General features: G+C 43.2%; 2 protein-coding genes across 3 annotated transcripts; one reads left to right on the top strand and one right to left on the bottom strand.

Moving 5' to 3' along the window:
• Positions 1 to 1,138: 1,138 nt before the first annotated feature.
• zfhx2 (zinc finger homeobox 2) lies at positions 1,139 to 11,227 on the bottom strand. Of its 2 annotated transcripts, none has more exons than XM_076290583.1 (5): positions 11,141 to 11,227; positions 8,675 to 8,833; positions 8,302 to 8,362; positions 3,951 to 8,185; positions 1,139 to 3,787 (listed from the first exon to the last, which is right to left on the bottom strand). In XM_076290583.1, the coding sequence occupies exons 1-5, from the start codon at positions 11,144 to 11,146 to the stop codon at positions 3,401 to 3,403; spliced, it is 4,848 nt and encodes a 1,615-aa protein (XP_076146698.1). In that variant the 5' UTR covers positions 11,147 to 11,227; the 3' UTR covers positions 1,139 to 3,400. The 2 variants fall into 2 exon arrangements, with proteins under 2 accessions (XP_076146698.1, XP_076146699.1); XM_076290584.1 differs by lacking the exon at positions 11,141 to 11,227 and adding an exon at positions 9,521 to 11,126.
• A 793-nt stretch (positions 11,228 to 12,020) lies between these two features.
• thtpa (thiamine triphosphatase) lies at positions 12,021 to 14,114 on the top strand. Its single transcript, XM_076290582.1, has 4 exons — positions 12,021 to 12,126; positions 12,434 to 12,509; positions 12,724 to 13,245; positions 13,419 to 14,114. The coding sequence occupies exons 1-4, from the start codon at positions 12,097 to 12,099 to the stop codon at positions 13,517 to 13,519; spliced, it is 729 nt and encodes a 242-aa protein (XP_076146697.1). The 5' UTR covers positions 12,021 to 12,096; the 3' UTR covers positions 13,520 to 14,114.
• The last annotated feature ends 97 nt before the right edge of the window (positions 14,115 to 14,211 follow it).

Raw genomic sequence — 14,211 nt, 5'->3', positions numbered from 1 at the left:
ATGGTAGAAAATTATAATAATGTCCTTAATGTCACTGACACTCATAGTAATTTGAAGATTGTAATAACTTCCACCAGAAACTACTACTAGCCCCCCAACGTGTCAGACAAGTGAGGTTCCCCATATCCTTAAATGTCCCCTCTATGGGCAGGAAGGGAAAATAAAAAACAATGTCCTTAAATGTAACCCTCTATAAAGATACACAAAAAAATAACCATTTAATGTGCATCTCCTCACATACCCAAGGAACACATGTTTGCTATGCGATATCCTCCTACAACATAGCACCAGACCCTGCTGCTGAAATGGGGCAGGGCAGGTCACTGAGACGCTACTGCGCTGATGCTACTGTATCAGGTGTCCGAGGTGACGCCGGCATAGACAGACTGTGCCAGACAGACAGATGGGCAGGCATCAGCAGAGACGATGTCAGAGACAGCAGGACCCTGGGATCATGATATCAGTGCATACTTTGGTTGCAGTAGAGCCAGCACATGCATGGGAACATCAGCTGACAGATCATTTTTAGACAAGAAGGTGCACAAACATGTGGTAAAACTAAATTACCAGTACTGAGGTTTATGCATCACCAGTGGTAAACTACTGCATAGTAACTACTGCTCTATTGTAATAGGAGGTAAGGGCAATGGAGTGGTCAGAAGAATTGCACAATTGTGGTGGTAGAGAGGCCCCAGTGTGATATTGGTTCAGATGAGCAGGCATCTTAAACACATTTTGGGTTCGGGCTTCATCATCTCAAACAGCTCTAATGATAAAAGTCAAGTACATGTTACACATTTTTCTGAAGTGAAAACCATTACTGGTATAACTAACTTAAACTAAGTGATCAAACATTTATTTATGACAAATGAGAAAATGTAAATATGTGGACATTACTGTAAATTAACATTAGTCATTTTTTTTTTATTTAAAGTAACACAAAGTTTCTGTCTGTACCCATTTCTGTCAATTTTTCAATGTACTGTCTACAACTGTTATGTAGTGCAATACCAGGCATTCCAGGAACACATTGGCGATGTCAGAAATTCCAGTATCAGAAGAAATGTGGTTACTTAACAAAATGGAAAATTCTACAAAAAAGGTCCACCTGTCAATTTAACAGATACCAAACATTCAATTGTTTTTTTTTTTTTATTTCACTTCTGTGTAAGAAAACAGAATGGGAATCAACACAAAATGAAGGTACAAGAGTGAGGAAAGAAAAGAAAACAAGCTTAATCAAAAAATCTAATAAGTTTAAACAACACTGCCACCATTATTGTTCAATATTCATACCAATGCCATCTCAAAGGTTAAGAGATGCAATTAAAACCGTCATGAATCAATAGTAATCAAAACAGTGATGAATAAATGGCAATAGTAGTACAGTTAACAAGTGATAATCAAGTGATGAAAAATGATTAGAATAAAAAAAGAAACAAACCACCTATCTACTTTGAACAGTGCAACACTGCGTGTTCCCATTTCTGTAGCGTATAGCACTGCAACCCAGTCCATGTTTTGTGTGCATGAGCTACAGCTCAACACAACGTGTTACAAAAGTATAAGCAATTAACAAGAGTATATTAAAAGCATCTAGTCGTTGAATACACAATCAAGTGCCCCATGTTGTGTTGGCTGAAATGCATTCATCATCTGTAGCTCATGCGTAAAATCTTGGACTAGCTCAAAGTGTCAAGGTTTTGAGAGTTCCTGTACAGTTTGCATTAAGAGTGTCTCTTCCGCTCTCTGTCAACCTCAAGATTGCTTTTTGGTTTTTTAATGACAGACAGCAAAGGAAGAATAACTTTGGAATATCTTTTTTTTTTTCATAATAGAATTCTTTAAAAAAGTTTTAATTTTTTAACTTTGCATTTTGTTAAACTATTAATAGCATTATTAATAATAACAATATACAACTTAAAAAGGAAAAAACATCTTTAGTATTTTATGTCCTTCAAACGGCACTTCCTTTTTGCTCCATCCATCCAAATAACAATATACTGATTTGTGAAAGTCCATAACAGTAAAGGGACACCTTAACATTAACACCATACCCTCTTCTTGCTGGTTATCCAGAACTGCCTGACTGCAGAAAACAGAAAACTTTGCAAGAGCATACAATGCATCAAGACAATGAATGAAAAATATATACCTACGCAAATGACAGACCCTGTACTTTCTTGTCAATACCAACTGATTTCTGAGAGTGATCTCATTTGGGATACATTATTGTACATCAACTAAATTTCTGTATATTAACTTAATTAAAAAATTTTTTTACTTATCTTAAGAGCAAATAAAAAAGTGAAACTGGATGACTGTTATACCGTATATAGTCTTTTTAGCTGATCTTAAAAATGTGTTCCTGTTTATTACTGGTGATTTAGGTCAGTAGGAGGACCACAAAGCAGGTATAGTATCTGATTGATTACAGTAAAATATGTTATGCAACATGTATTTTGCGCAGCAATTTCATTTTAAAAGCTTAGTCTCTCTCACTTAAACAACCAAAGTGCTATATGAAAAGTATCTGATTTTATTAGTCTATATCTATTCTCTCTCTCTCTCAGATTGTCATTGTGACTCTGATTCAAAATGTCTGCTTCCTGATGGAAGCCATTGTAACAGCACTTCCAGATTTCCAAGCAGTCTCTCTAATTTCTCCTGAAATTCCAAATGAACCTTCATATCAGTCAACCAGTGTTTCATCCATTCTGGCCAAAGGCTTTCCTTCCCCACCCTACCACTAAAATGGAAACACCTGTCCAACACATACCTCATCACAGGTTTCTGATCATTTGACTGGGGGGAAAAAAATCCTCATCTAACCACCTACTTATGGGAAAACCACTGTAGACATTGGCAGGAAAACATACATACGAAGGGACATATGGAGGCATACTTTGACAAAAGTAAAAGCTGTAATAAGTTTTGAGGATGCCGTCTCAAAAGATGATAGTACCAAGTTCATATTTCAACTCTTTGAAATGAGAACATATCCCATTAAGAGGCACACCTGCCTAAATATATGGTCCATGAACACACGTTACAACTGTGAAATTCAGAATCAACACATCTCTAAACACGATGGGTAATGACCACAACCACAAAATCCTGAGCTAAGGTCAAGATGATGTGGTCATGTAATTACTTTAGGTAAAGTCATGTGGGGTAAAACGTAACCGAATGAGCCCTGTTGGATTAAAATCATCTTCAGTTCACACCCAGCAGAAGACCAGAAAGAGAGAGGGAAAAGGATGGTGAGCAATTTGGGGGCCCCTTCGGTATTGGAGACACAAAGAAGGTTTGCTTGAAAGACCAGCACCCATTTCAAGTCTATTAAAAGCTCAAGGTCTTAATGTGTCCAATGTCTTTTTGCTTAGACTAGGTCTAGACCTTAGCTGGTGGTGCTGCTGGCTGGCGATGGGGTCGAAGACACGGCTGCAACACTCGCATTAGAACCCGCTCCCCCGGTGCTAGAGCCATTGTTGAGAAGCGCTGCTGGTTGGCCAAAGTTAGTGGTTCTAAGTGTGGCGAGATGGCGTGGGGAGAAAACGTGTGCACGTGCAGCCGCTCTGGACTCGAACGTCGCGTTGCAGGCTTCGCAACGGCCCCGGAGGGTCTCACGGCCTGCTGGCTGTCCCACACCTGGCGGCTGTGAGGGCTCCACGACTGTCAGCTGGACCGGTTTGGGGAGGATGGGACGGTTGGCTCTTAGAGCATTATACTGCAGGTAGCTGGCTGCGCTGATTTCGACCTTCTTAGAGGGGTCTGAACTTGGAGACTAGAAGTAGTAGGATACATAAAACAATTTAGGTGATTATAAACAATGTGGTTATATTTTTTTTACAGTTATACACAGTAAGCAACATTATAAACAACTATACAGTGACAGTTACACATATGAATCAGAGATCACATGTGCAAATTGTGCCCACAGGACTTACCAGCTTTTCCTGCTGAAGCCTCCATCTCTTTTCCTTGGCCCGCGTATTTTGGAACCAGATTTGCACAACTTTGAGCGGCAACCCCAGCTCAGTTCCGACAGCCTCACATTCGAGTGCGTTGGGATGAGCGCACGTCTCGTAGCACGACTGCAGAATGGACAGCTGGAGACAAGTAAGGTGCGTGCGTGGTCGCCTTGGTGTGGAGTGTGTCAGAAATCCAACATCCCTTTGGCTGGATTTTGCAACGGTGGGCGTGGAGGTGGAAGTGACAATTGCTGTGTTAGACGGGGGAATCCGCGCTGGGGTAGAGGGGGGGTTTCGTTGTGGTGTGGTAGTGGTGGGGTTCCGTGGTGCTGGGGTGGGTGTGGGGTTCCGTGACGTGGTGGGGTTAAGATTGCGAGTACAAAATGTAGAGAGTCCCAACTGCTCGCGTGACAAAGTGTTGATCTTGAAGGGGCTTTTGGGGGTCCAATAATTGAGCCCATTGTGTTGCTGGGACTCACCTATGGCTTTCTCAGACCCAGTGCTGGCAGGTGCTGTGGATGACTTGGGTGCTGCCGCGCGGTTAGCGGCTCCTGGCCTGGGTCCGGGGCTGTCCCGATCTGTTTCCGCCCCCTGTTCTGGATTGTCATGTTCCTCTTCAGGGTTAGGTTTCTGAGATGGAGAGGATGAAGTAGGAGTGCTATCCTTGGCTGACATTTGGATTGCAGGATGAATGGCTTTGGGGGCAATTTTGACCATTGTAACAGGCGTTTGTGAGTCAGTTTTAGTCTTGGGCACTACTAATGTTCCTCCGCCACTAGTAACGGCTGAAGCAGATGCACCTTCTTTTGGTCTGTTAGCCCCCTGGTTCACAGACACCTTATCCTCTTTACCTGGTATTGCTTTAGGGTGAACATTTACAGATGTGGCTCCAGCAGTGGAGTTGGAGTTGGTGCTATTTTTAGGGGAGCTCGAGAAGATGGGCTGCGTCAGGGGCCATGTGAACTTAATGAGTGGCTTGCCCACGGCTGCCAGAGTGCCATCGCTAATGAAACGCACCTCCCCTTTCCTTTCTCTGGCTCGCATGTTCTGAAACCAGATCTGTACCACTTTCTTTGGAAGATGTACCCACTCGGAGATTTGTTCAAATTCGTGCTTTCCTGGGTTTGGGTCTTTGAAGTAACAGCCGTAAAGCACATCGAGCTGCTCCGCCTGAATAATGGTTCTGGATCTCCTCATGTCTTTGAACCGTCTCGCCTTGGGTCTCCTCTGCTCTTTTTCCTTCTCTCTTTCTTTGTCTTTCTCTCGGTCAATTGTGGACGACGGCTCTCTCTCGGCAGCCCTCATTAACACAGTGTTGGTCTTCGCCAAGTTATTGTGGTTGATGAAGTTGCTGTTGTTGGCAGCCGGAATAGCGATAGCAGAGTCTGGCTTCACTTGGAGAACAATAAGACCGCCTTCGCTTGGAACCCCAACCGCTGCCGGCCTGAGCCCGAGTCCGTCCAACAAGCGTCCTTTTTGTGCCGCGGTCTTATCAGCCACACTGACAGATGTGGAAGCCTTTGTGGAGCTATGGTTCTTTCCCATGCTGAGGTCCAATGCGGTCTCACAGTCCCCGCCATTAGACATATACTGAGCATGCTGTGAGTGGGAGGACAAAGAATGTGAATTGAGAGCTTCTGAGAATGCAGCTGAGCAGTGAGCGATGGTCTGGGCATTTGGAAAGGCCGCTACCTTTCCACCGTCGCCCTCTGCCACTCCAACCCCCACCACGGACGAGGGCAGCGAGAGAACATATGGACTGAACAACTGCGTGGAGAATGGGGCGAGAGAGAGGGAGAGAGGCAGCGAATGGAGAATACTACTGGGGAGGCCTCTCTGGTCAATGGAAACCGAAAGGGGAGTGGGGGGATCAGCCTGAGCTTCCAACTCCAGATCCAGGTCGGGATCCGGTCGATCCCTCTTGGCCTCCACGTCCTCTCCATCAGGATCTCTTTTCCTCCTTTTTCTTTTCCCCACGTGGCTCCCACCCTCTTCCTCCTCGTCGTCATCTTCAGCATCAGAAAGGAAAACCGTAGTGGACCGGAGTACCTTTCCCCCACCTGAGCTCTTCTCCCCAACTTGCTCTCTCTGTGGTGCTTCTTTAGCGGGACTGCTTGGCTCCTCTCTCATGGAGCTACCCTGGCTTTCCTCATCTGTCACAATGACAGAGGTGTAAACCTCCTCGTTCTCAGAATCAGAGGTCAAGCAGGAGTCACCCTGACTTTCCCGCTCCTTCTCCCTCCGTCTGTCTCCCCCACTGGACAAGTCGATGGCGTGGGCTGCAGACCTGACTGGACTCTCATCAATTGTAAGTGCGCTTTCTTCATCATCGTCCTGGTCATAATCTCTCCCATCCGTTTTCCTAAGTTCTCCAGCTTTCTGCCTCTCTTTGGCTTGATGGGCGTCTTCTAACCATTTGCGGACCTCCTCTTCTGTGAGCCCGACCTCCCTCCCGAGTGCTTCACAGTCCTCTCGTGGGGGGCTTGCAGCATCTGCCTCGCTTCTAGACTCCAGAAAGGCCAACAAAACCTGGTACTGGAACTCAGAAAGCACAGGGGCTCCTGGAGAAAAGGGAGGCCTAGACCTGGAGCAACCGAGGCCTGACCGGCCTAAGGCAAGGGAGGCATTTAAGGGGCGTGACTTGATCTCAGTGCTGTTTACTGTCTGTCTGTGTTTAGGAGTATAGCACTGGGCCTGCTCAAGGTCAGACAATGTGCCATCACTAAGGAGAGACTGGCTGGGAGCTGCCAGAGAATTTGTTACATTTGTGCAAGGCAACTTCTTTGTATCAGACTCTGCACTCTCCCGTTCCATTGTGCTCTCTTCATCAGTGTCACTCTCCTGACCTTTCTCCATGTGCTCCACACCATCCTCGACCCTGTTGTCCTCGGTTTTTAAGGCGCTGCTCAGTTCAGTGGCGCTCACTTTACCCTGCTCCTCCTCTTTACACTCTTTTTTCAGACCCTCACTTTCCACTACCCTTTCTGACTTCACCTCACATTTAATGTCCAGCTTTAGTGGCAACGACTCCTCTTTTGGCTCGATTTTTATCTGCTCACAGGGTCTTTGTAAGCCACTTGTTTTCTCTGCACCCTCTGAATCCTCTGCATCAGGCTGTACGGAGGCCTGAAGACCAACAGATGACCACTGACTTTGTAAACCACTGAGTCTTTGGGCAAGAAGAGCTTGCTGTGCGGCCGAGAGACCCAGCACAGGGAGAGACTGGGACAGTTCGGGGCTTGGACTCTGCGGGTTCTGGGTCTGCAGCCCATTCAGAATCAGCGGCATAAGCACCTGTGCCTGGGGGACGAGCTGGGGGCCTGCCGCCGTCCCGGGTGTGGCGCCCGCTCCGGTGGCAAACAGAGAGGGGAGGATGGAATGCGGGATGGAGTTGGGACTGGAGGTCAGGAGAGTGAGGAAGGCAGAGACTGCCTGAGCCGAGGCCACGGGAGAGGTGAGGAGCGAAGGTGCTGGCTGAATTTGCTCTCCATCTTTGGTTGTGGCTGCAGATGCAGTCAGGCTGGGCTGGGTGATGCAATTGCTGGTGGTAGTGTTTACTAACTGTGTGGCATTGCCCGTGGTGGCAACAACTAAATTGGGCACTATGCTGCTGCTGCTGTTGTTGTTGCTGCTGCTGCTGCTTGAACTGCTAGCAGTCTTGTTGGCTGAATTGTTAGCATTTCTGCTTCGCGTTTGGTGCAACACAGATTTTAAATGACTCTCAAGCGTGATGGCGTGATTGTATGAGACTCGACACACAGCACACTGGTAGGGCTTGTTGGAGACGTAAGGGCGGGAGGGATATGGTCCTGAAGCATCATTTTCCCCAGCCTGCTTAGAAGACCCAGTTCTCATCCTCTGAATGTGGGTGGTGGAGTTGTAATGTACACTAAGTGCTGTTTTAGTGGGAAACGACTCCAAACATGCGTTGCACTTGAATGGACGGTTGCTGTTGCTTTCGGTTCCAGCTTCGTTTTTACCCATGGACTTGTCGTTGCCGACAGCACCTCTAGAGGCTTTTGAGGACTGAGCAGCACTCTCCTGATCCGACTCCAAACCACCCACGTCAGCCTCTGGGTCTTGCATCCCCTCCACCTCATCATCCATGTCCTTTTCCAGGGTGGCAGCGTCTTTGTCTCCTGCGCTCATTTGAGAACCGTCAGCAATTTTTTTGGAATACTCTTCATCCAGGGTGGGTTCCAAACAGGCATCTAAAAACAGAGATATAAACAATTACTTTCAGTGTTCCATCACTGTGTATTTTCTGTGTTTAACAGCTATATGCAGGGTGTTGGAAGTTCCATGGCAGAGAAAGGGTTAAAGTCACCTGCAGCTCCTGTCTGGACTCTGGCTTTAGCATCCTCACCCGAGGAATGCGTCTGGACAGCCTTATCAAAGGTTGCAGAAAGGGGACACATGTTAGTCTGACTTAACAAACTTACTCCACAAACACAGTAGACTAGTAGAGAGTAGTCTGATAAGAACAAACTCGAGCTGAAGGATTTACATTAAACTGCTCGGAAATACAAACCGATTACATTCTGTGCTATAATAAGATTATAGAAAAAAGATTGTGTTCCAAATAGGCCTATTTATAGATAGCATTCATTTATTTATTTATTATTTATTTATTCACTCTTTTTGTTATACAATTTTGTTACACAAGACAAAAATATGAAACATTTCATGATGTGACTCACAATATCCAGTAATTTGTCCAGGCAGGCAGGAAGTACACTGTGTTTGCCTGTCAGATGCAGAGAAAGTCCGTCTCTGTCGGGCTGCCCTTGCTGACAAAGTGGACACAACCACATTGACACCCCGTTACTGTCACTGCTTATAGTCTCACCTGCCTCCTCCTGCAATAAGAAAGTGCAGTTACTGAAATGACATATGCATCATACATTTTATATTGTTGGTAATAACCACAAAGTTACCATAAACCACACATTTATTAGAACTTTGTAATATAATGATAAATCATGTATTGTCATGGATATCATGTAATTAACTAATCTCACACAGATCATTATTACTGCTTATCTAAATGCATGCATGCATGTATAGATCACACATTTAATTTTGATCAACCTAAACCTCAATAAACGACTATACAAGCAATTTATACATGTCAGCTAAATATTTCAGTGGGTTATATTTTTGTAAAATCATGTTATGTTAGAACAACCGCCTTTACTTCATGTATGAATATAGTGGACACTTTTATTATGATAAATGCAACACATCCCAAACATCCCGTACAGCAAAGGGTGGAATTCAATGTAGGCTACAGTGATTACAAAGACATAATAAACCCATAGAATATCTGAACAAAATGCAAATAAATATATTTCTCAAATAGATCAACTCAATTAATACGGTTTAAAGTGGTTACCCAGTTGTTAGTGTAGTTTCTATGTTTAGCTTGCAGCAGTTACTAATTAACATATTAAACATTGGAACATGGTTCCTTCAATTAATGAGTTATCAGACAAAACTTAAAATTGCACAATAACAAGTGGAAAACATATGGCCTAAATATTGACCTTGAAGGATTTTTTTCAAAGTGTGCTGACTTCAGTTGGATCATGCAATAGATAATGCTGATCTTTAAATATATAAATGCATGCTTCTTGTCAAAGAAATGGAAAAAAATGGCCAACACGTTGCAACCCCCCACGAGAAATCTCATTGCAGTGTTGACGATTTACAATAATAAATAAATAAGTCGTCGACTGCACTGTAATTTAGGGCACGTATAATAAACAGCATAATTGACCAATGCTATTGACACAACACAATCACAACTTCATACAAAGTATATATGATAACAGACGAATGTTGACTTTTATCATGTAACTGTCCACGAACATTCCAACACCAAATACCAACACTGTCCACTTATCTGCTAACGTTAGCTGCGTTGGCGAGTCAATTAGCTTGACTGCTACAAATATCGTCTAAATTCTAGCTTGTTAATATGGTAACATATGCCGTTTATGTAGAGGCCATATAATCATTGTAGAAATCCATCATACATAATTATCCGAGAGAAAACGATCGTGTGCCCTACCAACAGTCCTGATTATTCAGCTAATTAACGTCAGTCTAATTAGCAAAACCCACCGGTGGTGGATCAATTAGCAGGCTAGCTTGCTAACCTCAATAGCGACGTCTTTAATAGTTGTATGTATGGTTCGCATAACAAAAAGCATTGGCTATGTTAAAACACAGCTGGCAAAGTACTTCACTAGGCAAGTCTAGAGAAATAACAGCCCATTTATAACTCACATCGACGACAATCCGAAATGGCTTGCTGTTCATTGACGTTATACCATTAAACAAAAGATCCAAATAACATTCGTGGCACTTAACTTAGCTAACGTTACACTTGGAGCGCTAACAACACTGAACAGATTGGCTAGCTAACATTGAGTGATCATACATCACGTTTTAATCTACATTCGGCTGTCAATCTAAACTGCAGCGGGCGTGCTAGTTGCCTCCCAGACACTGCACCCGGATAACGTTTCAATACGAATGTACTGTGCAATAAAATTGTTCCTGAAATAGGTTTAGTAATCTACCACAAAACCTCGGCCTTGAGTACGTCCCTTATCCCAAAGCTTGCGTACTGTTGAACGGGTATCCAGTTTTACACCGATCGCTGCCTGCATAGTAGCGGAAATTGAGGCCTACAACGACTAAGCTATTTAATTAATGAATTTGGATGCCTTTTACAGATGTGTAAAAAACACGTCCACCCCTCCTCCCGGGTTACTGAACAGACCTAATTAATGTATTTTACCGTCAAACTTCATACCAACAAACAGTTGTAATATATTAATGGCACTCTTAACAATCATTTTACATAGCATCGCATAACAATTAACGACAGTATTAATAGCTAGGCTACTTGAAATGCGCTACGTGCACAATACTGGTAAAGGGGTGGTGGGGTGAAGAGAAAGGGAGACGGAGGCAGAAAAGTTTGGAATTTAAGATCAGAATTCGAACTAAAACGAACATTCCAATTAAGTTCACTTCGAAAACAATCGTCTGGATCAATCTATCAACTCCGCATCGTAATTACGATCACAACAAGAAGAAAAGAACAGCACCGAAATCGTTTAATTAAGATCAGTGCAATTAGCTAATGCGTTTACCTGCATGGTCGCCACTCCAGCGCACGCTTCCTCTCGCTCTTTAAAACTGAAAAGTTTTCTCTCTCTCCCCTGCTCGCCCTCTCCCTCCCTCCCTCGTTCGTTCTCTTCCCTCTAGTAAACACACGACAGCTCCCCCGTAAGCTGACTGCTGACACGCTGCAGAATCCACTCGTTAACAGTCAATTAAGACACCAAACCGTATCTAAAAAAAATATGAAGAAGAATACTAATAATGTATGCCATACATCTTGGCCTACTCCGTTCTTCATGGGTTTACTCAAAACAAATAGGTTTGTGTAGTCACTCGGATTGGGCTGTATTAGGAGCCATTCAGAATATTAAAAAGGACACATGGGCCATCATAAAGCTAGAGTAGATAAGGAAACAAGAGCAATCCACAACGTGTCACTTCGATGCTTGATATCATGATCTAAAAATATTTTCCTATAGGTAACTAATCTTGATTGCAATGTAATTCGTTTCGCTACCCTTTAACGGCACACATACAGTGGTAATTGTTATCACCAATCGCGTGACATAGCGACTTTAATTAATTGTATAGGCTAACAGAGTATTTATATCCGCCCTTAGAAAACCACATGCGAACAAGGTCGGACATTACCTATCAAATATAATAGGGAACTCATACCCTATCAAGCTACAACTTTTAACCGTGTTCATGCTGGGTAAAACAAATGCAGAATTACAATAGGCTACTGATTTCATCAGAACGTTGTAACAAAGTACAAAGACACCCGCACTGACACAAGCCATTAATGGGCTAACGTTTTCGCGAAGAGCTTAATTACAATCTGCGCAATTTGCTGCGCATACAGTAAGCGTAAAATACAGACACTAAGCTGTCTAGAGCTGTGCCTGAGTAAAACAGACTGCAGAGTTGGGAAAACCTTATGTGGTTACATTCCACTATCTTTCTAGTTTCTATCGCGTGCTAAATGTCAGTCTCACCCAGTCCTTTTCCAGAGGCAAGTACATCTCAGAAATTATACTTTGATTGAGGAGACAGAGCGCATGTCATTTCATGGATTCCTCTTGTGGCTATCACCACATCGATGGATATTGAATACATTGTAGCTATCGCTGGCATAGAACCAAGTCCAGCTGGCATAGAACTATTTCCTCTCGATATTCTGTTGAAGTAGAACCGATCCTATTGCCTGTTGGGTAGGCAATATGCAGCCTAACTTCTCATTTCAAAGCTTATGTATTTCATGCTATTAAATGTCTCATTGTGCTGACTGTCTCACTGTAAACATTAACCTTACATTCCAGGTAACTATGAACGTGGAAGTGGAACGGAAATTTGTGTGTGATCCAGACATTCAGAAAAAGCTAAAGGATATTGGAGGTGTGGTGATGTTATTGAACTTATAATTCTTTACCACTAAATAAAAGTGACATACTTTCATATATTAATGAATGAACTAGGCCTACTGAGTATAGTGGCTATAGCCTATACTTTTGCAATCAGAATTCTAGATGCTTAAAGCATGCATTAGATCAATTTCTGAAACCTGACATGTCAAGCACTTCCTCCTTAAACCTAATTTATTGTCTTACAGCTGTGTGCATTGGCCAACGGCAATTTCAAGACCAATATTTTGATACCCCAGACTTTGACCTCACCTTAAAAGACTTTTGGTTGCGAAGCAGGGAAGGTTGCTGGGAACTCAAATGTCCTGTGCCCAAGAAAACCACAAACATTCAGAAAGACACTAAGGCAGAAGGACTGTGTTCTCGCTATAGGGAGATAACTAGTTTACCTCAAATAAAGGCTGAACTGATAAAGGTTATGACAGAGAGACTGGCCCAAGCCAATGAAAACACAGAGAGAGATACAGGAATGGCTGTGTGTGACCCATGGGAGGATTGGCTGAAGGGGATGAGTTTGGGTTGCTTTGCCAAGTACACCACTGAGAGATGTTCATTTTCGCTGGAGGAGGAGGGAGAGGAGGGGGCAGTATGCATTGATCTCGACCAGGCTGACTTTGGATACTGTGTAGGCGAGATTGAGATACTAGTGCCAGACGGAGTTGATATCCAGGCTGCTCTACAGAGAATCGGAAGAACTGTTGACAAACTTGGTGAGGATTCTCTTGAGTTATATGAGTTATTGTTATGGGGTAATATAGTGTGTGGTCTCAGTGTTTATAACTTTGCTTGATTTACATGTTTGACATGGTTCTTTATGTATATAATGTGTTGTCTGTAACCATAATGTGTTTTGTGTTTGTGTTTGTATTGTGTCTCTCTGCAGGACTCAGTGGTGACCAGAGAGTTCAAGGGAAAATGGATGTCTATCTCCAGAGATACAGCCCCGATCATTACACTAAACTACTTGCTGCCCATATATTGTAGAACTGGGAATTTTCAAGGATTACATTGTGACTGTTCTGCCACTGACTGTCAAACCATTTGGTTTGTAGAGATGTAAAACATGCAGACACATTGTTTGAACATTTATTTACAACTCTGTTGAACTGTACAACTTTGCAAGTCATTGCTATGAACACAATACTGTGAGTACACTATTAGAAGTCCTGGTGAGCACTTTCTCCAGATATAGAAAAACTGTTTTAAATCAATAAGGTAGGCCTACCAATTTAGTCCAGAAAGGGATAGGCTATAAATTGCACTTGTGAGAAATGTAAATGCAACTGTAATATATGCCATCCAACATCAAATGGATAAGGTTTAATAAGTCACAGATTTTACTTTACAATTTTCATTTGTGCTATTGTGCTAATAAAGCAAAATCTGAGTCGAAAATCTTGACTTTACAGTTTACAAAGCTGTGGCCCTTTGATGCAGGCCTGGCCTATTTAGAGTGGGCTCTCTCAAGTTATTACACTGAAGTAACTTTGTACAAGTTATTTGCCAGTTAGTATAATCGGAACACTGTAGGCTACATCATTCATAGAATATGATAAAAACAAGTCGAGTCTACTGCAAAACGACAACTAGGCCTAGGCTATAATTACATGACCAGGCACTACCCAACTCTGCCCCCAAATATCGACCGTTCTCGCGGGAATGGATCATGTGATAAC

Source organism: Alosa pseudoharengus, unplaced genomic scaffold (genome assembly GCF_046254945.1).
Source record: "Alosa pseudoharengus isolate Yale_2024_CS ecotype anadromous, Long Island Sound unplaced genomic scaffold, YU_APseudo_1.1 YU_APseudo_1.1_scf_18, whole genome shotgun sequence".
Taxonomy (NCBI): domain Eukaryota; kingdom Metazoa; phylum Chordata; class Actinopteri; order Clupeiformes; family Clupeidae; genus Alosa; species Alosa pseudoharengus.
Note: the sequence above shows the minus strand (reverse complement) of the source record. Positions and strands in the feature narration are given on the sequence as shown.